The sequence below is a fragment of the Martes martes genome, assembly GCF_963455335.1.
Source record: "Martes martes genome assembly, chromosome: 4".
In the NCBI taxonomy this organism is placed as follows: domain Eukaryota; kingdom Metazoa; phylum Chordata; class Mammalia; order Carnivora; family Mustelidae; genus Martes; species Martes martes.
The window spans coordinates 107,220,963-107,244,891 of record NC_137891.1 but is presented as its reverse complement, the minus strand read 5'-3'; the positions used below and the strand labels follow the sequence as shown (position 1 = coordinate 107,244,891).

Genomic DNA, 23,929 nt, shown 5'->3' with positions numbered 1-23,929 from the left:
TGTTTTTTCCTACTTAGACATGTAATGATACTTTACTTTTAATGATTGTTTAGTATCTGCCCCCTCCTCCTTACTAGACTGTAAACCCAATGAAGGCAGGGACCATAAGGGAGGACATTCTGATTCTGTGCCCAGTGCTTAGCATCATGCTTGCTGTACAAGTTTAGTATCAAATGTATAACAAATACACATAATAGAATATTATATAGCCACTTAAAGTAAAATAATGTAGAATTGTTTATTGACATGTAAAGTTACCCATAATGTTAAATTAAAAAATCAAATTATAAAATAGTAGATATAGCATGATCTCATTTTTATAAAAAGAATAGCTATGTATACAGATACCTTGATCTAAATGTTAACAGTAATATGATTATGGATGACTTTATTTTCTTTATAACTCCTTAATGTACCATCTAAATTTTAAAAATAACATTCATTTAATTATTTTCTAATTTACATGATTCTCATTTTGAAAAAAATTGAGATTTACAACAACTTTTTTGTTACAAAATTTCACTTGAACATATAGACAATATTAGAAGCAACCTGGATTTCTGAATGCAAATCAAAATGTTGGATTATATTCACCTTGATGCTATTTCTGGTTAAAGTGGGCCTCTTACAAAATGATCATTCTGATACCTTCATTTCTGTATATTTATCATTTTAATGTCATAATTACCCTTTAGACTCTTCTCTCTCCTCTTATTCACATTCCTTCTCAAGATACAGAGAATGGAATACATTATCCTATCCTATGTTTTAGCTAAAGACAAGGAGGATAAAAAATAGTTAAAAGGCAACAGACTTCTAAATGTAAGACAATGTCAGCAGCTGCTACATTTAAAGCACTTTGCTTACGTGAGGCAAGTTTGCCAAGGTGGTTTTTTCCTTACAAAAGACAAAAATGTTACCAAAATTCGAAAAGTATATTCATTTTAAACAAACGCTTTTGACAGCCTTACTGGTTATAAAACTATAATTGGGCTTTTTTTTTTTCAATGCCCAATGTGGGGCCTGAACTCATGACTCCTGGAATCAAGAGTCACATCTCTTCTGACTGAGCCAGCCAAGAATCCCTGTAATTGGGCATTTTTAAGATTAGCTTATAATTTTCCCTTTTAAAAGATATTAATTTATATAAACAAGACATTTACAGATAATCTCTATGGAGCAACATAATCATGGATATCTTAAAAGGTTAAGTAATTGCACTTATCCAACAGTTAGTGTTATCTCTCATTTCTATTGTGGGGAAATGGAAGATACTTCTGTACATAAATTCCTTTTCCTAACTAAGTGTAACTGAGAAGTTTCACTAAGGTCAGTCTAAAATAAAAAAAGAAAGAAAGAAAGAAAGAAAAATAGGGTAAACACTGGATATGGCAGTCTGTCTTTTAGTAACATTAATTTTGTTGTTCTTGCTAGTTTCAACCCATGGACACAAAGACCTCAGCACCATATTAAGAAGTGACATCATGACCTATAAAATGTGACAGCTGCAGAAGAACTCTTACACCATCATTCATTTTCAGTAAAAAGTCTAACAGAACAGTGATAAATATTGTGCCTTGGAACCTTAATCATATAATACAGATCATTTCTAATACAAATTGTGATGAAGTTGCACAGCTAGCTCTACATATTCTTTGGAAGCTCGAAAAGTTCAAAGACATCTGATGAATCTTCATTTCAGATCTAGTAGCATAAAAGCTGGGTTTTCTAAATAGGATTTCCACAAATTAGAGAAGCGTGACATTGTAGCACCATCAATAACTCTGTGATCAGCTGACCAGCTCACATTCATTATCTGTGCTTTATATACTTCTCCTTCCTGGTTAAATCGGGGAAGGGCCTAGAAATAAGGCAAAGAACAGAGTCAACCTTCACTTTCTCAAAGGCTCTAGTAACAGCAACTGTGAAAGATTAAGCAAATTCCCCTCCTTGCAACAGAAGAAACGGGCATCCCAAAATGACTTGAAAACGCTAACTCCAATTTTTCTTATTTTTATATTTGCCTCGAGCTTTCAGTTTCCCCAGGGTACTTCCTGTCCCCTGCACAATTTCCGTATATACAGTAAATCTCATTTCAGATTTCAATTACTTAACAAATATTTATTGAGCACCTACTATGTACCAGGTACTCTTCTCAACTCTGGGGCTAAACCAAAAGAAGCTACATTCCTTGCCTTCTTGGAGCTAACATTTTAATGTAGAGAGACAATTAAGATACATAAGTAAAATATATAGCATGTTAGATAATGAAAAGTGCAAAGGAAAAATATACCATGTGGAAACGGGAGAGAAGGTAGGCAGGGGCCAGGTGCAGGCAGCATTTTTTGTTTGACAGTCTGGGCAGCGAAAGCAGTGAGGAAGAAAGCCAGACAGATACTCCAAGAGATACAGAGGGGAAGCAGGGCTGGACTGTTGGAGTAACAGCAAGGTGGGGAGGATGGCAGCAGTGGAGGGGTAGGGGTAGAGGTAGGAGATGAGGTCACAGATGGAGCAGGCGGAAGGCAGGGCACATTGTCAAGAGCAATGCTTCTCAATCTGTCTTTGGCAAATGCCCTATGGTTGTTTTTTTAAAATTTCTATTCTATTTTTTAAAAACATATTAAATTACTAAAGGGTACCTAAGTGGCTCAGTCAGTTAAATTACTAAAGACAAACAAATTTAAAGAAAAATTTAAAAAGGTGAAGAAAACATAAGCCCTAACTTCTTATTAGATTCAAAAGACCCAAAATCACCTGTCAGACTGCTGTGAAAGTATCCAAGCCCTATTTTCCCTTTCTGCACTGACCTCCTCAGTCTCCTCACAGGATACAGCAGTCACAGCCCCACATGGGTCCCTGATTACACTGAGGAGCACCAGTGCAGGGCCATGGAGGCCACGGCATAGGTTCAAATGGCCCTGAAACTGAGTGAGGTGAGAAGCTACAGGAGGAGGTCTTTGAGAAGAATGGCCATTTGCCAAAAAGGGAAAACTTCAGAAGGAGCAAGTTTGAGGGTGGGGGGTGGCGAGGAAAGGAACAGAAAATTCAAGATGCCTAATTAGATATCCAACCAGGATATATGAATTTGGCAGTCAAAGGAGAGGCCAGGTCTGGAGATATAAACTTGGATGTCATCAGCATATACATGGTGCTTAAAGATCAAGAAAAGGGCCAGAACTGAGCCCTGGGGTACTCGGAGGCTTAGAGATTAGGAAATAAGGCAGCCTGGGCAGAGGAGCCTCAGAGGAAACAAGCAGTAGATGGGAGGAAAGCTGTAACAGCAAGGTATTCTTCTACTAGTCATAGTGAAGGACACTTTCCAAGGAAGTGGTGTCAATCAACTGACTCCAGCGCGGCTAACAGGTCAGGGAAGACAAGTACTGAGAACTGAGTTATGTGGGGTATTAGTGACTTAGACCATTTATCAACAGGACATTCAAAATTTACAGTGAAAACAGAAAGTAGCAAAGGAGAGATGAGACACTGAGAGAGAAGAATGAAATACACCCTACTTGTTCCTACCCAGAAAATATTAGAAGGTTTATACTTCAAGAACTATTCTTCTTAGCTTGATGAAATCATGGGTCAAATGATTTGGTAAACAGACACCTAATGAAAAGATATTTGCACACCAATGTTCACAGCAGCAGTCTTCACAAGAACCAAAGAAAGGAGACAACCCAACTCATTAGAGCCAAGCAGATAAACAAAATGTGGTAATATACATGCACAGTTTCAGTCTGGAACAAAGTTCTGGAGATGGATGGTGGTGACGGTTGTAAACATGTGAATGTATCTAATGCCACTGAACTGTACACGTTAGCATGGCAAATTTACGTTATGTATAATTTACAATTATATATATATAATTGTATATATATACACACATATATAGAAATATATATAGATATATAGACTTATATATGTATATATGTATATATGTACATATAATCCAGAGGATAATACATCTCTTTAATGAAAAGGGAAAACAAGACTTTGCCAAGTAGGTATGATGGCTGGGAACCTATAGGAAGTCAGAATCCTGTGAGATTCAAATGCTGAGCTCTTGCTGGGTGGGGAATGGGTGACAGGGAAGGTATATTCAGAGAAACTCCTGATTTCCAAAGAACAGAGTCTGCTATGTGTTTTGTTTTGTTTTGCTTTGTTTTTTCCCTATCTGCTCTGTGTGCCAGGAGGGAAGGCTAGGAAAAGGGAGTAGCATAGCAGCTAAAGTACTCTCTGCAAGAGAGCAAATCAAAGGCTGAATGAAAGTATCTGTGGAAATTTTAGATGCCAATACAAAAATGATAACTCATGAAAGGCAAGTCCCAGATATGCTCAGTGTGCAAGCATCATAAATATAAAGAAAGAAAGATTCTTCTGAAAACATGAACACCAAAATAAGTCAAAATAGTGATGACATTTAATAATGGTGGTACTGCAATGGAATCCAAGAGCTTAATTCTTGGATTCCGATGGCTCTCAACACTGAGTTAACAGAGATGCTCAAGCTCTGTACCACCCCCCCCCACCCAGTTGTAATTCAGTTGGTACAGAGTGAGCTTAAACATTTTTTTCAAGCTCCCAGATGACTGTAATTTGTAGCCAAGGTTAAGAATCATTGCAACCCTGGGGTGCCTGGGTGGCTCAGTTATTAAGAGTCTGCCTTCAGCTCAGGTCATGATCCCAGTGTCCTGGGATTGAGCCCCACATCAGACTCCCTGCTCAGTGGGAAGCCTGCTTCTCCCTCTCCCACTCCCCCTGCTTGTATTCCCTCTCTTGCTGTCTCTCTCTCTGTCAGATGAATAAATAAAATCTTAAAAAAAAAAAAAAATCACTGCAACCCTAATTCTAAGTCAGTGTCTCCTAAACATGGCAAAGAGATCACTCATGTTGGAATCACCTGGGTTCTTGTTTATTTATTTATTTATTTTAAAAGATTTTATTTATTTGACAGAGAGACAAAAAGAGCATAAGCAGGGGGAGCAGCAGGCAGAGAGAGAAGCAGACTCTCCGTTAAGCAGGGAGCCCAATGCAGAACTAGATCCCAGGACCCTGGGATCATGACCCAAGCTGAAAGCAGACGCTTAACTGACTGAGCCACCTAGGCATCCCCACCTGGGTTCTTGTTTAAAATGTAAGTTCTGGGGGCTCTGTCCCCAAAGCCAAGAATACTGCTTTCTTTTTTTTTAAGAGAGGGAGGGGAAAAAGGGGGGACAGAGGGAGAGAAAGAGAGAGAATCTTAAGGAGGCTCCATGTCTACCAAAGAGCCCAATGCAGGGTTCAATCTCACAACCTTCAGATCATGACCGGAGCCAAAATCCAGAGCAGAATGCTTAACTGACTGAATCACCCAGACCCCCCAAGAATACTACATTTTTAACTAGTACTCTCAATGAGTCTTGAGCAGAGTGAAGTATGAGAAAAATGGTCTAAATGGTGTCTCACTTTGTTATAAATAATAATTTGGACTGGCTTACTATTATCTCTGGTCTTTGGAAATAAAGATATTTTGATAGAAGCATACTGACTGTATTTGTAATTATCCATAAAGAGGTGCATCTGTGCCTGGCATGAACCACAGTGGTTCCATATGGAACAATCCAGATCACCACCATTTCCTATACATAGAGGCAGCCACTGGAATTGCAGGCCTACCTCTCAGGAAGAATAACTGGCTTACAGAGCTAAATGTTACACTCAAACCTACGAAGTCAGGGCAAAACCTCAGAAACGATCAGTCTTGTGTTTATCCTCCCAATTTGCTAAAACTCTTTTGTCAATTATTTAATAAACATACCTTAATTGATCCGAGAGCCCCAATTGCTACTTCAGGGGGCAGTATCACTGGTTTGGCATAGGTACCACCAATCTAAAAAAAAAAAAGTAAAACAGAAGAGTAGAAAAATTAAGCTTTTGAGGAACAAATGGGAAATAAAATATTATAATTTTAATTGAGCATATGATCAGAATTACAGTTACAGTTTAGAATTTGAACATTTCTATTACTCACTGATCCAATGTTGGAAAGAGTAAATGTTCCTCCTGTAAGATCAGTGGTACTGAGCTGACCTACGGAGCCCAATTTATGAAGGCGGTTCAACTCAGTGGCGATCTCAAATATGGAGCAGATCTGGACGTTTTTCACATTAGGCACAATCAACCCCTGCTCAGTATCCATTGCTATCCCAATGTTATGAGAAGCCTTAAAAAAAAAAAATTATACAGTAGGCCTTTTCATAAGTTAACAGAAAAGAAAGGACTAACCTTTGTTATGAAAAACAACCAAAAACTATTTCTACCAGATTGATGATGATCTGAAGAATTTGTAAAGAATTTTAAAAAGATTTTTTGGAAAAAATAATTTTTTGTTGGTAAGAATATTGGGCAACAAGCTATTTCCATTCATTATTAGTGGATATATAAGCTGGTCATTATATAAGACTTTCTGGAGGGGCGCCTGGGTGGTTCAGTGGGTTAAAGCCTCTGCCTTCGGCTCCAGTCATGATTCCAGGGTCCTAGGATAGAGCCCCGCATTGGGCTCTGTGCTCAGCAGGGAGCCTGCTTCCTCCTCTCTGCCTGACTCTCTGCCTGCTTGTGATCTCTGTCAAATAAATAAATAAAATATTTTTAAAAAATAAAATAAAAATACTATTTTTTTTAAAGTATGTGAAAATAAAATCCTAGAAGAATGCACATCTCAACATCAACAGTGAGTTATCTTAGGTCATGAGATTAAAAAGTAAATAGTTACTTTTTTGCCTGAATTTTTTGCAACAAGTAGATACTTAATCAGGAAATTGTACTAATCATATGGGAAGATTTTATTTAATTTATTAATTTATTTTTTTAAAAATAGGCTTCACACCCAGCATGGAGCCCAATCTGGGCTTTGAACTCACGGCTCCAAGATTAAGACCTGAGCTGAGATCAAGAGTTGGATGCTTAACTGACTGAGCCACCCAGGCGCCCCTTCATATGGGAAGATTTTAGATCTGACCCCCTAAAATACCTAAGCTTACTACTAGATAGAAATATAAGTAATGATCAGCATCCCCAAAACAGTTCTTAGTCTCAATAAATCTTCACTCCAAACAGAAGAGCTCATTCAAATGGAATGCATACTTTCATTACTTGTCCTATTTCTGTTTAAATTATTCTTGTTTTGTTTTGGAACACCTGGGTGGCTCAATCGTTAAGTGTCTGCCTTCGGCTCAGGTCATGATCCCAGGGTTCTAGGATCGCGCCCTGCATCAGGCTCCCTGCTCCGCAGGAAGCCTGCTTCTCCCTCTCCCACTCTCCCTGCTTGTGTTCCCTCTCTCCCTGTGTCTCTCTCTGTCAAATAAATAAAGAAAATCTTAAAAAAAAAATTATTCTTGTTTTAAAAACTGCAGGAACTCCATTTTGACAGAGGTTATCTCTTTGAGGGGAGGGTATGTAGGATTGTTAACATAATCCATTGCCTGACAGCCACTTATTTCCATTATTTTAAGCAATAAACCAAAGGGACTTAGAAAATGGAACTCCATATATATGAACAGTATCATTAGTAACCAGTAAAACCAGTAAAAATAACAAATTGTATTTCAGTTTAATAGTTTATCCCATACCTTTAATTTTAGTCTAAAAAAAAAAAATCACTCTTCAGGGTACAAAAGAAGCTTTTCCAACCTATAAGCACAGCCTGACCATTTTCTATTTATAACAAGCACTTTTCCACAACACATAGCCAACCTTGTAAGTTATGTTCTGGCAGTTTTCGTCCACAGAAGCATTAAGGATAGGAAACTGTAGTAGTCCCAAGGAAGCAGCCTGTTTAACAGAAAGAGAATGCAACATTAGCACTCTTAACTGGGAAAGGGAATTGGAAGCAATAACAGGGGTGGGAGGGAGGGTGGGTGAGGGTGAGAGAGGGTGAGGGAGGGTGAGAACCCTTATTTACACTGAGCTTAATTTCTCATCTTTATGTACCTAGGTGTACTACTCCCAATATCACCTTCAAGGAGGGTGGAACCAGGTCACCCTAATCACTGAAGAATAAAAGATAAAGCCGTCAGGCAGCTTATAAACGTCAGGAGATTTTCAAAATAAGTGTAGAGACTGACCAAAGTACCAAACAAAATGTCTAAATTCTATAGGAGAAGAATTTTACATGTAGAATCTTACATGAGAATCAAATCTGAAGTTCAGAAACACACTGAGTTAAAACAAAAAGGCAGTAAGCTGTTTCCCTGTATAGAAAGAACAAGCATGAAGGGTTTCCAAGGGCACTGACCGTGTGAGGCTAGTGTTCCTCTTGGTGTCCTTGGCAAATGAAGGGCACAGCTGGTGTGAACGTTTACTTATTGGCCACCTCCCCAAATTGATGGCATTTTTGTTTCCCTCCTCTGCTTTCTTCTCCCTTCGTCTTTTTTCCTTTTTCTTCTTCTTACTCGGTACCATTCCTCTTCTGTCCATATTCAAATTATCCTAACTGTCCCCCCAAATGTTCTTTATACCCTGTTTTTCTGCCCATCCAGGATCTAATCAAAGTTCACACGCTGCATTTAGTTGTCATGCCTTGTATTACATTTAAAAAATAGGTAAGTAAAAATGTTTAAGATTGTCCTTAAAATCCACCCCTCCGATCCTGGCCTTCATCTAGTCCAATTAAGAGTTCATTATCAGCATTGTGTTGTTATTTTTGTCTGGGGGTCAGTGGTTGAAAAAAAAAATCATTTGCTTGAACTAGAGAGTTAAGGTAAGTTTTACTAAGCATTTGATTTGACAACTGTAAATTTAATCTTCTTTATATAAAAATCCATGATTATGGTTAAAGTGTTAACAGAATTTTGAGTACAATCCAAATTTTGTAAAGAAAAAACAAGGTGGGGGTGAGTTCCTCAATAAGAAGTTATATTCTTCCCTATACAATACATTCTAGTATTTCCTGAATGTTCTGAAACTTGTAGAGGCAGACAAAACGTTGTTTTACAACAAATAAAGCACACTAAATTTTATTCTCAAAATAAAGATCAGGTATTTCATTCAGACCAAAACGATGAAAACAAATGATAATAAAATAAATTCAGCATATTAAAAAGCTGGTCTCGGGGCGCCTGGGTGGCTCAGTTGGTTAAGTGACCGCCTTTGGCTCAGATCATGATCCTGGAGTCTTAGGATCGAGTCCTGCATCAGGCTCCCAGCTCCATGGGGAGTCTGCTTCTCCTTCTGACCTTCTCCCCTTTCATGCTCTCTCTCTCAAATAAATAAATAAAATTAAAAAATAAATAAAAATAAAAAGCTGGTCTCCCCTTCCTTCAAAACAGATGTCGCCAGTGTCACTCACATGTTTTTGTCATTTGCCACTCACATATTTTTAACTCTCCATTTTCCAGCTTTCCCTCAGCCTCAGATCTGTTCCAGTTTTTCCAGGAGGGGAAGAGGGTAGATGGAATCGTTCCTTAATCTACCCCAAACTACCACCATACCTGCCCTCTGTGCCTATGCTCCATCTGCCTTTTACCAGATATTTATAGCATCTCCTCTTCCTTGATTTCTATTAATCCACCAAGCAACTGGAGTCAAGCTTCGACCTCAACAATACTTTATTCAATCAGTCCTGACTAAGGCCATGCATGACCTCTTTTTTTTTTTTTTAAAGATTTTATCTATTTATTTGACAGACAGAGATCACAAGTAGGCAGAGAGGGAGGCAGAGAGAGAGAGGAGGAAGCAGGATCCCTGCTGAGCACAGAGCCCGATGTGGGGCTCGATCCCAGACCCTGGAATCATGACCTGAGCTGAAGGCAGAGGCTTTAACCCACTGAGCCACCCAGGCGCTCCTACTCATGACCTCTTAATTACTAATCCAATAGCCTATTCCCATCCTAACTTTTTTCTTAAAAGGCTTTGAAATTCATTTTTAAGTAATCTCCACACTCAACATGGGGCTCAAACTAACAACCTTGAGATCAAGAGTCACATGTTCTACTAATTGAGCCAGCCAGGCATCCCCATCACATTTTTCTTCTCTCTTGGCATGAGGCTGAGTGAACGGCCCGAATGGTTCATGCCTCTCTTGTATCCATGCCCTTTGGTGGTGCTCTGTGCAAGCTGACTCTGAGCTCAGTCATGTGACTTGCTTTGTCAATGAGACAAGAACAAACGTGGTACAGCAGAGCTTGGAAAAAGTGCTGGAGCATTTCTGCTTTCTCTTCATCCCTGCTAGTATTATGAAACCACGTGCAGGCTAGCATGCTGCGGAGCTGAGAAAGACATAAGGGAGAGAAACGAGTCATCCCTGCCAAGGCCATCTTACACTAGCCCACCTACACCAACCTACTAGCTGTCTGTAGACACAGAAGTGAGCTCTGCCAAGATCAGCAGACTGGCCCTGCTTACCTGTGGATTCATGAGAAATAATAAATGGCTGTTGTTTCAGACCACTAAACTTAGGAGTGGTCCATTATACACCAAGAGATACACTTTGGCTTCTAGGAGACACTTGCCTGGTTTTTCTGTCGTCATACCGTTGATCCATTCACTCTCTTCCACTGTCTTTGCCAAATCCACTTCTATCTATCCCTTAAACACTGATGTAAATTCCTTAGCCTTTTCTCCTCCTTTGCACACCATGTGCGTAATTTCATCCACCTGATTCGATGACTGTGTCTCTAAAAATGTCTCTATAGCTAAATTATAGCCCAGGCGTCTCATTTATAGACATCTATTACATCTCATGTTCATAGATCACTTAGTTGTTCGGGTAGCAGCTGAAACAATGGAGGTAAAGACCAGTTTGTGCCCTGTGAGCTCAGCACGCAGTGAAGAGAAAACTGAGCAACACTCGCATTGCACTGAGAATGGGCTGAACTGCAATGGGCAAGAGGAATATCGAACTCAAACTGTGACAGCCACAGAAGGCTTCTGGAGGAGGCTATTCCTGAACAGAATTTGGCATTTAGGATGGGCAGGTATTTGATCAAAGGAGGAACGGGCATTTCACATGAAGTTACCTAGTCCAACAACTACACAGGCTTAATCTGACCAGAACAGAAGGAGGGGGCGCCTGGGTGGCTCAGTCAGTTAAGTGTCTGCCTTCAGCTCAGGTCATGATCCCAAGGTCCCAGGATGGAGACCCATAGTGGGCTCCCTGCTTGGCAGGGAGCCTGCTTCTCTCTCTGCCTCTGCCTGCCGCTCCCCCTGCTTGTGCTCTCTCTCTCTCTCTCTCTGAAAAAAAAAAAAAAAAAAAACCAAAAAAACAAAACAACAACAACAAAAAAAAAAAACTGAAAAAAGAACAAAAAACAAAAAAACCCAGAAGGAGTGCCTGAGAGATGAAGCTGGAGAGGTAGGAAGCAGAGACTTACAATCCTATTTATAAGCCAAATTAAGGGGTTTAGAAACTAACCTGAGGACAATGAAGGAGACCACTGGAAAGAATCAGGGAATAACACAGTGCTTTCATTTATAGAAATGAAAGATTCATCTTGGTGCAGTATGGAGAAAGGGCTGGAGTTAGAGACACCAATCTGTTTTTGAGTAAAATAGACCAGAACCTGAAACTTAGCTTCTCCACTTAGCTATATATCCTTGACAAGTTTCTTAACTTAGAGAAGTTGAGAAATTCCTAATTTCCTTAAACGGAAAGTGGGAATAGCAATATCTGCATGCCAGGGTTACTCTGAGAATTAAAAGAGATGATGTATATAGCATGCTCAGTACATGGTCAGCCACACGACACCTGCTTCATAAATGGTTGTTAATATGAGTGAGATACTGAGCTGCCTACAGTCAGCTGATAATCTGGTTTTATACCAGTCACAAGGCCAAGAAATGATGACCCTCTATATAAATTTGTTGAATAAATGAAAATGATACATGTCAGTGATCTATGCAAGATCAACACTAAGTCCTGTTTTTGTTCAAATCAGGATTTTGCTGGAGTGATCCTTTCAGAATTAAAGGCTTTATTTAACTAGCAAGACAATCCACTATCTGACTGAGAGATGAGCTGATAAAAATATGACACAGGGGCGCCTGGATGGCTCAGTGAGTTAAAGCCTCTGCCGTGGGCTCAGGTCATGATGGGATCGAGCCCCATATTGGGCTCTCTGTTCAGTGGCAAGCCTGCTTCCCCCCTACCCGCCCGCCTGCCTCTCTGCCTACTTGTGATCTCTGCCTGTCAAACAAATAAAAATAAAATCTTAAAAAAAAAAAGACACAAATTTTAATTTTATAAATTCCTAAGAAACAAAGAAATAATGCACTTGTACATTTTTCTAACTATATGATATGGTGAGAAGTAGTATTTTTATCTAAATCCATAGTTAACACATTGCATATTTGCAAAATGAAATTTTAATGTCCTATTCAAGCCCTGTTTGAAATGAATGAAACCTCACCTTTAGGAAGAAGGGCATAAAGGTGAGTTTAATTCCACGAGCAGAAGCAATGGATTTTAATTCTTCTCTTAACTTGACCAATTCAGTAAGGTCAACTTCATCACAATATCCAAAGTGAGGTATCTTCAGGGCCGCAGACATGGTCTTGACCATTGCCTTGTGAAAGCCTGGAAAACATTAAATATATATATTTTAACATTAACATTGAATATATATATAGTTTAAAATCTGAGAGAGAGTGAGAGAAAGAGAGCATGCATGCACGAGTGTGTACACAGCAGAGGACCAGGGAGAGAGAATCTCTAAGCAGACTCAGTGCTGAGCACGGAGCCAAAGGCAGGCTCAATCTCACAACCCTGAGACCATGACCTGAGCTAAAACCAAGAATGGGATGCTTAACCAACTGCACCACCCAGAATCCCAAATTTACATATATTTTTAAACTTTTTTTTAAAGGTTTATTTATTTATTTGAGAGAGAGAGCACAAGAGAGCATGCATGCCCTAGTGGGAGGAGGGGCAGAGGGAGAGAATCTCAAGCAGACTCCGCACTGAGCACAGAGCCCAAGGTGGCTCAATCTCATGACCCTGAGACCATGACCTGAGCTGAAACCAAGAGTGCGACACTTAACCAACTGAGCCACCCAGGCAGATATTTTTATTTTATTTTATATTTTTAAGATTTTATTTATTTATTTGACAGAGATCACAAGTAGGCAGAGAGGCAGGCAGAGAGGGAGAGGAGGAAGCAGGCTCCCTGCTGAGCACAGAGCCCGATGCGGGACTTGATCCCAGGATCCTGAGATCATGATCTGAGCGGAAGGCAGAGGCTTAACCCACTGAGCCACCCAGGCGCCCCCAGGCACATATTTTTAAATTCTTAAATCCTTTAAACCTTTTTACTAAAATGGAGGGTTTTCTAATGTAATTTACTTTTTCAACCCTACTCTTCCTCTCAAGGCCACCATCTTCATTATGTAATTGAAAGACATTAATTCCAATGCTGGAGCACTGACTGCAGCATAATACCCAATGTCAAGTGTAATGATATTAAGAGGTAAGTGCCCTTAATGCTGGGATATATTAAAAAAAAATAAAAGGATGCAAGCCATGTATTTACTTACTGGCTTTCTTGCAAAGCCACACTTCTGGAAGTTAATCATCCTAAGAGTTTATAGGTAACAAATCACACCTAATTATTCTGAAGCTGACTAAATATTACATTTATAACATCCTGAGTCTTTAAAAAGAACAACTGTTAGTATATAAATTTATATTCCAAGAAATCTGCTCAAATAATACTCTTCAGAAACTAATAGCAGAGATTAAAGCATTTCCTGGAAAAACTATGCTATTTCACCACTTAAAAAAGTATGATCAACTTAAAACTTTCCCTTCAGTAGGAATTGAAAACACCATATTCTATACACTTGGATCTACTGAAGTAAATTTCCCCAAATAACTTGTAGTAGTGCCTTACATTACTGTTACTACCTTTTATGGGTTCTGTTTTGTCTTTGCCTATGAATACTGGAGGTTTTGATACTGGTATAGGAATAGCTCTGTCTTTTGGTTTTGGTGCAGGTGGCACTATTTCAGCTTTTGGCGAAGGAGGTAATATAGCTCCAGTCTGCTTTTCCAAGTAGTTGAGAATATCTTCTTTAAGTATTCTGCCATCTTTTCCTGAGCCAACAACTTCACTCAGCTTAATCTAAAAAAAAAAAAAAAAAAGAAGACACATTTTAACGTTGAAAATAAAACCAATGTGGGAAACAAAGGCAAAAGAAAAATAAAATTTCCTTACTACTTACAGCCCATTGACAAGTCCTTGAGACAGGCAGAGTGACATTCCTCTAAGAACTCAGCTGCCTTGATGTTAATACTTTGCTAAGGGCAAAAGGCAATCTTAGCTTAACATTATCCTGACACCAAGACCTTGCAAGTTGTCTTTAACATATAAAAATTCCTTTGGAAACTCCCTTTATCTCTACCCCTCAAGATGTATGTTGGCAATCATCCCCCAAGCATACGGCCCACTGATAAACATCTGAAGGGTCTCAAGACTAGGGTTTTATTAGAAATAAATGATCTTTTCCTAACAATAGCTGGCCCCCTCAAGGTCCTGGAAACCTTGCTTCCAAAATTCCTTAGAGACTTAGGTTATTCCTAACCCCCTTCCAACTTGAAAGTATATAATCAGCCACTCCTCGTGCCCCCAGTGCAGCTCTTTCTGCCCATGGGTCCTGTCTCTGTGCTTTAATAAAACCATCTTTTTGCACCAAAGACGTCTTAAGACTGTTTGCTCTGAACCCCAACATTTTCTGACATCAAAAACTATCTAGAAATAAATATATCCATCATTGTGGTCTCTAAACAGAATTTAATCAATTGAAGGCAAAAATAATCTCTGTCCAATACAAATTTGTACAAGGCAATAACATTTTTATCATCTTAAAAGAATGTTATAAACTATAGCTACCCTCTGTATATAATCATTTGTTACTTTTTTATTCATTTGTTACTTTTGTATATACTATTCATTTGCCTGTGTGGTAACAATGCAGTATCTACATTGTATATAATCCATACCTATGAAGACTTACATTTTATAAGCAGTCAATTATTTTTAAACTTCTTGCATAGTTCTTATTAGATTTTTTTTTTTTAAATTCCTGGAGACCATGTAAGGAGAACTGAAAATTTAAAGGCTTAAACACTATAGCAAATGTAGACCAATGTTTCTGACCTTCTGTAGAGAGAGCAAGAGAGAGCTCATGTCAAGCAGTGACATAAGCAGCCAAAGGCATTGTAGCTAAATCAGGAAAACCAGGGCAGTTCTAAGGACTGATAATCAGTAAAGTCATGCAAACCTGGAAGAACCAGGAACTAGAAGTCATTAGAACCAGGAGAGGCCTGCCAAGGCCTAAGACTAATGAAACTTTAAAAAGGTTAGACCTCGGGGCACCCGGGTGGCTCAGTTGGTTAAGCATCAGCCTTTGGCTCAGGTCATAATCTCCAAGTCCTGGGACCCAGCCCCATGTCAGGCTCCCTGCTCAGCAGGGTGTCTGTCTTCTCCCTCTGCCCCTCACCCCACTTGTACTCTCTCAATCTCTCAAAAAAATAAAACCTTTAAAAAAATAAAAAATAAATAAAAAGGTTAGACTTCTGTAGCAAACAGACTCTCCAGATGCTAGACCCTTCCTCATCTGACTGCATTAAAAAGGCAACTGCCACCAAAGGTTCGCCCAACTGTTTTCTGAACATAAGAGATACTCCACTGCCTGCACACAGTAAGCAGCATGTGCTGAGAGCTGACCCAGACCAGATGGCATCCTCCTCTCAACGGTGCACTCAGGGACTGACGTAGTGTTTGGTTTGTTAACTTCTTACCCTTACTGTATTTTGTTTATTATATGGCTTTATATCATACTTTGTTTTCTGTGACGTGTATGAAGCCAAATTAAATGCATAGTAAAATGCCATTGAGTTTGGAATCCTGAACCTACTTTACAATGATCTTAACCTCGTTTTGTGATTGAATAAAGTTGACAGCGGGAAAGACGCAACACATGTATTTGCCTTTATAGCATGTTTGAGACAATTCAGCCAACAGTAAACCAGTAACGGTTAAAATAATCACCATACAAAAGCTCTCTTAGCTTTTTTTTTCTCACAGTTGTTTAAAATAAGTACAAAACACTGAAATTTTACAGTAAATTTAAACTTACTGACCTTCTCAGCCCAAGTGTCAAATGTATGTTTTATTTTTTCTTTCCTGTTGTTGTTTTTCTTTTTAAAGATTTCATTTGAGAGAGAGTGAGAGATAGAGAGCGCACAGACTGAGCATGAAGGGGGGAAGGGTAAAGGGAGAGAGAAAAGCAGACTCCCCACTGAGCAGGTAGCCAGACAGGGGATAGATCTCCGGGATCACAACCTAAGCTAGAGGCAGATGCTTAACCAACTGAGCCACCCTGGTGCCCCTTATTGTTTCTGCATAATAACAAATGACAAAATTCCACTTTCCATGACACAATCATTGTGAGATTGTGATTTATAATAAGTATATTTTTGGTCTTCCTCCCCATTTCTGGCACAGAGTTCCTAAAACCCTTGAAAGGGCCTGTGAAAAGAGGTCTCTTTTGTTATGTTAATTAACTTTGGAAAGCCCTTGGGGGACTAAAAATGGAGGCTGGTTACCAGGGGAACCAACATGCAATTAGAGGTTTGAAATTTTCAGTACCCCTACTCCAAATCTGGGAAGGGGAGAAGGGCAGGAGGTTGAATCTGTTCTGTTGTCAATGGACAATGATTTAGTCAGTCCTGAGCATGTAGTGAAGCCTTCAAAGAAAACCCATAAGAACTGTGTTTAGAGAGCCTCCAGGTTGAGAGCACATGGAGATTTGGGGAGAGTGGCACGCCTGGAAAGGGCATGGAACCTCTATGCCTCTTTCCACATATGCTCTGTGTCCCTCCACTTGGCCGTTCTGGAGTTGTATTATTATTATTATTATTATTATTTTAAAGATTTTATTTATTTATTTGACAGAGAGACAGAGCGAGAGAGGGACCACAGCAGGGAGAGGGGGAGAGAGGGAGAAGCAGGCTTCCCAAAGAGCAGGGAGCCTGATGTGGGATTCCATCCGAGGACCCTGGGATTATGACCTAAACTGAAGGCAGACCTTAATGACTGAGCCACCGAGGCGCCCCTGTATTCTTTTATAATAAATTGGTAATCTAGTGAGTAAATGGATTTCCTAAATTCTGTGAGCTGCTTTTGCAAATTAATCAAACCCAAAGAGAGGACTGTGGGGACCTCTCATCCACAGCCAACAGGTCAGAAGGACAGGTAATAACCTGGACTTGTGATTGGCATGCTGAGTTGGAGGGGGTCAATGGAAACTCCTATCTGTAGCCAGCTGGTCAGAAGCGTAGATGATAACCTGGTTTGAGAGCACCTGAAGTGTTGTGGGGGAGGGTGGGCAGTCTTGCAGGAATGAATCATTAACCTGTCAATTCTGACACTATAGACAGACCATACAGAACTGACCTGAATTGTAGGATACTCAGTTGATGTCCAGAGAATTGCTTGCTGATGTGAGAACCATCCCCACCCCCTGCCCCCAATACACACATTGGAACTGGGTCCTGGAACCTAAAAGGTTCATGATTCTCTGTGGAAACACTTTGATCAGGCTTTATTTAATCCCTTCTATGTTTGGTACAGAAATAAAATATTCTCTTTAAATTTCATTCTGTTTAAATAAAAATAAATAAACATAAACTTTAAATAAACATTAAATAAACATAAGCTTAGATGATAGCCTCATACTTATTGTGTATTTATTAATTTCTCAGGGTTAAGTCCTGCATCATTTGTATTAGTGCTTCTCTAAGGGTGACTTCAGAAGAACAAAGGACATTATCATGTCAAACATTTTGTTTATAAAAAAAAATTCTGAGGATTTAAGTAATTTTTAGGTAATTTCAAATAACTGTAAATGCCACTGGCTTTTAATTTTAAAACAAACCCAATTCATAAATATGTAAACTGCAAAAAAAAGAAAAGGTGATTTACAATAAGTAATCTAGTAATTTCCAGTAATTATACAAATATTCCATTTATTATATACATCTTTAAGAAATGGTATAGGAAAGCAAAATCAGGCACTGCTACAGATAGTTTTGCCTTTTTTTTTTTTTTAGGATTTTATTTATTTATTTGAGATAGAGCGAGAGAGTGAGACAGAGCATAAAGGGGGCTGAGCAGAGGGAGAAGCAGGCTCTCCACTGAGCAGGGAGCCCAATGTGGGGCTCAATCCCAGGACCCTGGGATCATGACCTGATCCAAAGGCAGATGCTTAACTGACTGAGCCATTCAGGTACCCCAGTAGTTTTTCTATATAATTAAGAACAACATTAGCAAAATACTTATAACTTTCAAAGTAATACATAACATCAATCTTTCATCTGATGCCCTTAACAATGTAGTGTTCCATATTATTTCTATTTTCTATTATGCCAAACAGTCTTCATATCTGAACACATTTAACTGCTACATAAATTTTCATTAAGGGTTTAAAACATAATTAACCCAGGGACGCCTGGGTAGCTCAGCTGGTTGAGTGCCCTGACTCTTGCCTTCAGCTTGGGTCATGATCTCAGAGTCCTGGGATCGAGCCTCACTTTGAGCTCTGTGCTCAGCGTAGTCTGCTTATCCCTTTCCCTTTGCTCCTCCTCTGTCCTCTCTCTCTCTTGAATAAATAAATAAAATCTTTAACATAATTTACCCAAGCATATCACTCATTCTGAACCCATATGTGCCGTCCCACTTTTGGTTATATAAAAGACTTGAAAGAATATATCCTAGATTATTTCCTTGGGACAGTCTCCCAATGGTAGGATAAGGGTCTGAAGGGATATGAACATTTTAATGACTCATTACCTTATTTCTAAAATGTAAGCTTTTTTTTTTTCCCCACTGTAACTTAACTACCTCTCTCAAAAACATACAAAAACCCTGCATAGTGCAAAGAACCCAAGTTTGGAAAAGAACAGATGTGTTCAAACCCCCAGTTCAGCTACTTAACTTGGTTTGAGGCAATTAATCAACCTCTCTGCCCTTTCTCATCTGCAAAATGGGGATAATCCAAACTAGCCTGCAGGATGGCCGTGAGGATGAGAAAGACTGTGTGTGTATACAGTGTCTGACTCAAAAAATGGACGCAGTAACTGTTGAGGCAGTCTACCAGGATTAAGGGCACTGGTTTTGGTGTCACAGAGACTCACTTCAGAATCCTGGCTCCACCACTGTGTCAGCTGTGTGACCCTGGACCTGTTACTTCACTTCTCCACGTCTCCAAATAGCCCCCATAACTTACAGAATTATTGTAAAAATTAAATGAGATAATGTATACATACTGATTCCAGGACCTGGGAGCCCCCAAGCCCTGGATAAGCACAAATGATGGACAGGAGGAAATTCAAAAGGCTGATCTCCTCGTCTCAAGTCAGTACAATGTCAATGGTTTTGCCTAGCCCCCCTGGATGAGATCCTTGAGACCATTTACTTGCCTGGCCCATTTTCCTTCTCTTCCCTTCTCTATCTGCTTCCCTCATTCCTAGAAAAGTTGTTCCCTCCCTCAATTGATCCTTCACATGCATCCAAATCCCTGTCTCAAGCTGGCATCCAGGGGACCTGATCCAAGACACTAGTATCCACAAGTGTTCCATAGATGGTAGCCCTGATGTTTATTAGGCTCTAAGGAAAAATAACAAAACCACACTGCTTAACTAATACAAGAAACAAGTTTGTGGTTTCTCATTTCTCACTGGTGCTTTTCTGCAACAATCACTTTTCAGTAACACACATAATCATCTTCCTTGAATCTCAACTTGAGGAATCTCTTCACAGAATAGTTGGCTAACTTTTCACTGATACAAATGTATATTGCCTATGCAACCTCACACTTAAATATTAAGACAACTTACATTGTTTTCCATTGCTAGACGGCGAACTGCAGGAGTTGCCAGTGTTTTCTGGCCCTTTATCTCTTGGTGTGTGTGTTCATCATGGGACACAGCAGGAGTTTCAACCACATCTTCTTCTGAATCTGGTCAACAAGGTAAAATTTTACTCTTCAGTTGAAAAATACAAAAAAATAAAAACAAGCTTCGTGGCTTATAATATACAAATAAATTGAACTTAATACATCTAATCAAAAGCATACTAGCCAGGCTACTTCAAAGTGGGAAGACACAACTTTACAGAAGGAAACAAAAGGGGTTGATGGGAGGGGGGTACTGGCACCTAGAGCTGTGGAATGTTTATTATTACCTGGTGTTTACTTCATTTCTCTTAGAATCATGCAGCAGCTACAAGTTAAAAAGTGAAAGCTTCTTCAATAAATGTTTAAATGTTTTGTATGTTAAACACTTCCCTGATAAAGTTCTCATTTATACTTAAAATAGTATACAATAAGAATCAAATGTGAGGCAAATGACATGAAAGAATCCATAAAATCTGTGACAATCTTAAAACGCCTTCCTAAAATAATAAGCACATAACATTTTTCTCTGCTTTTGAATACGCCTTAATGAATGCTGTGGAAAATTTTATTTTCATGGCTAATGCTAATGTGGCTGGTCTAGTCTCTAAATCTAGAGTGCCGATAGATGAAAAACTACCTCAGGCTCTTAGCATGTATTTCTGCAACCAAAAATAAAAAAGTTTCAGAGAGCACTGAACTGTCAAAGTCTGATGCTTGGAAATCCAGGCTATACAGCAGAAATCTTTGTGGGAATGAGTGAATTAGACACTAAGTCTCTGAAAGCAGGCAACTGAATTTGCTCTGACATTCCATTCAAAGCAAGGAACGATTCTCCATTGCTGTACCTAGGGAAAGAAAATCTCTTCATTTCTCTTCACTGGTCTATGAACTGGCCCAGTGGAGCTCTCAAAGTTCCCCTAATGGCGCAGAAGGGAAAACAAAACAAAACGTGTACTGGGCATGTAGGTTAGCAGAATATGCCACCCCAAGCATACCACTTTCATGTACTGATTATTTTGAGCTGTAGGCATTTGAAGAACAGCAAATGCAGGGAAAGGCATTCCCTAAACTCTCATGTGCCTAAAGACAGATCTTCCAGAAGGAACTCAATAGTCATAAACCCCTTCTCCAGGAGTTTCATCCACCAGGGAATATGGATTCCCATCATAGGAGAGACTAGAAGTCAGCACTACACTCAAACTTTGACCCAAACTGTCATACCTCCCATCTGTTCTCTAAGGGCCCATTCATCTTCCTGAAAAACTATTTACTCTCCCCTAAGAAGCCAACATCCCACTTCCCCTTTCCCTATCAAAATGCTATTTAAGCCTAAACTCTAAAGCCACTTCTTTGGGTTACTCATCTTTCCCTGGGTGTCTCCCATGATAGAGAGATGAGGTATACATGTTAATAAACTTCCATTTTTCTCTAGTGAATCCGTCTTTTATTACAGAAAGTCTCAGCTAAGAACTCAGAAAGTTAGTGGGAGAATTATTTTTCCTCCCCCACAATTACCCATAATATGTCAAATACTACACTACATATGCAGTATCATATTTTAATCTTCACTCCAACTGTGTAAGATAGGTGTTATTATCCCACCCTGTGGATTAAAAAAATCTGACACTTGAAAGATGAAAGGACTGGCTTAAGTTCACACAGCTGAGACACTGTTAAGAACTGGAAATCATTCCGAGGCTGCTTCACCCTGTGTTGTTTCCATTAGTTTACAACCCTGGTAAATTTTCTCACAGAAGCTAGAATACAGCTCCTATTGTTCAAGGTATAGTTTTGCTGCAATTTGAGAAACGCTGTAGTATTATCTGTTGAAGTTATTGGAGAAATTAGTAAGAAAGATGAGCATTAGGAACTAGGATGCAAAGGGAAACCAAGGTGATCCCATTGTAGGAATTCTGTGTATTTGCGGTAATATGAGAAATGTAATAATGCTCAGATACAAAAATTATGTATTTCCAAAAGATCACTGAATGTATTGCTACTCAGCTTTTCTGGAAAACATTCCGATATATGACCAAGTAGTACTGCCTTTCAGAGTAATTTGGATGTAAATATGAGACAAGTTCATTGGTGAGAAGTCATTCATATTATATATTATTTGTAGTAGTCAGGTAGTTGTTAGAAGAAAGCTCCCTTCAGCACTAAAATACCCCTTACTACACAGTACCTTAAATCATTTTCTAAGTGTTTTTATACATATTTTCTCCTTTTATGATCACAACACTGTTACAGAAATGAAGGGCAGAGTTCTCAATTTTACCAATATAGAAACAGACTCTAGAGGCGATGGAGTTAAGGCTAAACAAAAATTTCATAACACTCCCCCAAGTGACATGATTTTCATGGTTCTAGCACTGTAATATGTGGGATTTTATTCTTTCAGTAGTGGATTTAGAATACATAGTTTTAAAAGCCTTAAATTTTTAAAAAGAACAAAAGAACTCTGATAAATAAGCATTTTTAGTAATAAGTCATTTATTTTATAAATGTCATTTATTATATAAATTTTATATATTTTATTTTATAAATAAGTCATTTATTTTAATAATTCATGAAAACTGCCAATTTAATGTCAGAATTCCTCAAGTGATGCAAATTTATAACAGAACTATTATTTCAGATTAACTAAATAAAAAAGTAATTTGAATTAGTAAAAACATTAAAACTGAAATTGCAATATTCTTAGGTATTTTAAGAACTATTTCTAAAAATGACATTAAGTAGTCAATTAATTCACTTAATCGAGGAAATTCTTGTAGAGAAAATGTTTAAATACTAGAGCACTCAAGGGTGTTTGAAACAATTTGTTTTCACAAAAAATTTTCTCTCTGCAAAACTTCTTAGGACGACCTTTCCTTATAGAACAAATGTAAACCTTAGTTCCTATATAAATGATCATAAATTGAGAATTGATGATACCCAAACCAATGAGATCCCACTGCATTTTCTCTTTCACACCAAATTATTGAAACAGCTAATTCAATCAGTTTAATCTACAACTGTCTGAACAAAACTAAGTTACAGCTATCATTCACTGCCCACTTATGATAAAATATTTTTTAGGGGATTACACTCTGTAATTTATGTCATTGAGTATAATTTAATTAAATGACATGCTATGTTCTTAAAATGGTTTTATGTTGAAGAGGTTTTTTAAAAAGATCTTATTTATTTATTTATTTATTTATTTGAGAGAGAGGAAGAGAGAGAGTGTGATAGGGGTGGGGAGGTGGCAGGAGGAGGGGAGCAGAGGGAGAGGGACAAGCAGACTCCGAGCTGAGCACAGAGCCCTATGTGGTCAAAATCAAGAGTCAGACACTAACCAACCATGCCACCCAGGCACCCCTCAAAGAACTTTTCTTCAATTCAGAGTACTTTATTAATCCTGATAAACATTGTAATATTATAAACTCTTTGTAGGGTGGTGCCTGTGAGTGGTGCAGTTGGCTAGATGTCTGCCTCTCGATTTTGGCTCAGGTCACGATCTCAGGATTCTGAGATAGAGCCCCATGTCAGGCACAGCACAGAGTCTGCTTCACATTCTCTCCCTCTCCCTCTGCCCTTCCCACTCGTGTTCTGTTTATCTATCTAAATAAATCTTTAAAAAATAGATTATAAACTCTGTAGGACACCTAATTTATGTTGTTACAGCAGATTTTCATTAAGTATGCATACAAACAGTGCTAGAAATTCAGTCCCAGTGTTCTAGCTGCAGAATGGAGCTGATACTCATAATCTCTGAACAGAATTTTCAGTGTAACAAAGTGACTAGGATTACGGGCTTTAGAATTAAACAGAGCTGGGGTCAAATTGTAGTTCCCCCAGTTACTAACTATGCGACCATAGGCAAGATATTAAACCTCTGTGGGTCTCAATGATGCACAAGTCAAATGCAAGTAATAATCTAGATAACTCAATCTACCTGATTATATGAAATAATGTATATACAGTATTAGAACAGAGGAAGTATTCAGTACAA

At 38.7% G+C, this 23,929-nt stretch overlaps 1 protein-coding gene across 2 annotated transcripts in view; it reads right to left on the bottom strand.

Moving 5' to 3' along the window:
• Positions 1 to 213: 213 nt before the first annotated feature.
• The window catches only part of DBT (dihydrolipoamide branched chain transacylase E2), a 49,252-nt gene continuing 25,536 nt past the window's right edge, over positions 214 to 23,929 (bottom strand). The window contains exons 5-11 of one of the 2 annotated variants that reach the window (XM_080801149.1): positions 19,874 to 19,995; positions 13,880 to 14,096; positions 12,387 to 12,553; positions 7,735 to 7,812; positions 6,014 to 6,205; positions 5,801 to 5,872; positions 214 to 1,861 (exon numbers count right to left, since the gene is read on the bottom strand). In XM_080801149.1, the coding sequence (XP_080657275.1) occupies positions 1,694 to 1,861; positions 5,801 to 5,872; positions 6,014 to 6,205; positions 7,735 to 7,812; positions 12,387 to 12,553; positions 13,880 to 14,096; positions 19,874 to 19,995 (1,016 nt within the window). In that variant the 3' untranslated portion in view covers positions 214 to 1,693. The remainder of the gene's footprint in view (positions 1,862 to 5,800; positions 5,873 to 6,013; positions 6,206 to 7,734; positions 7,813 to 12,386; positions 12,554 to 13,879; positions 14,097 to 19,873; positions 19,996 to 23,929) is intronic. The other variant, XM_080801150.1, reaches the window with a different exon arrangement.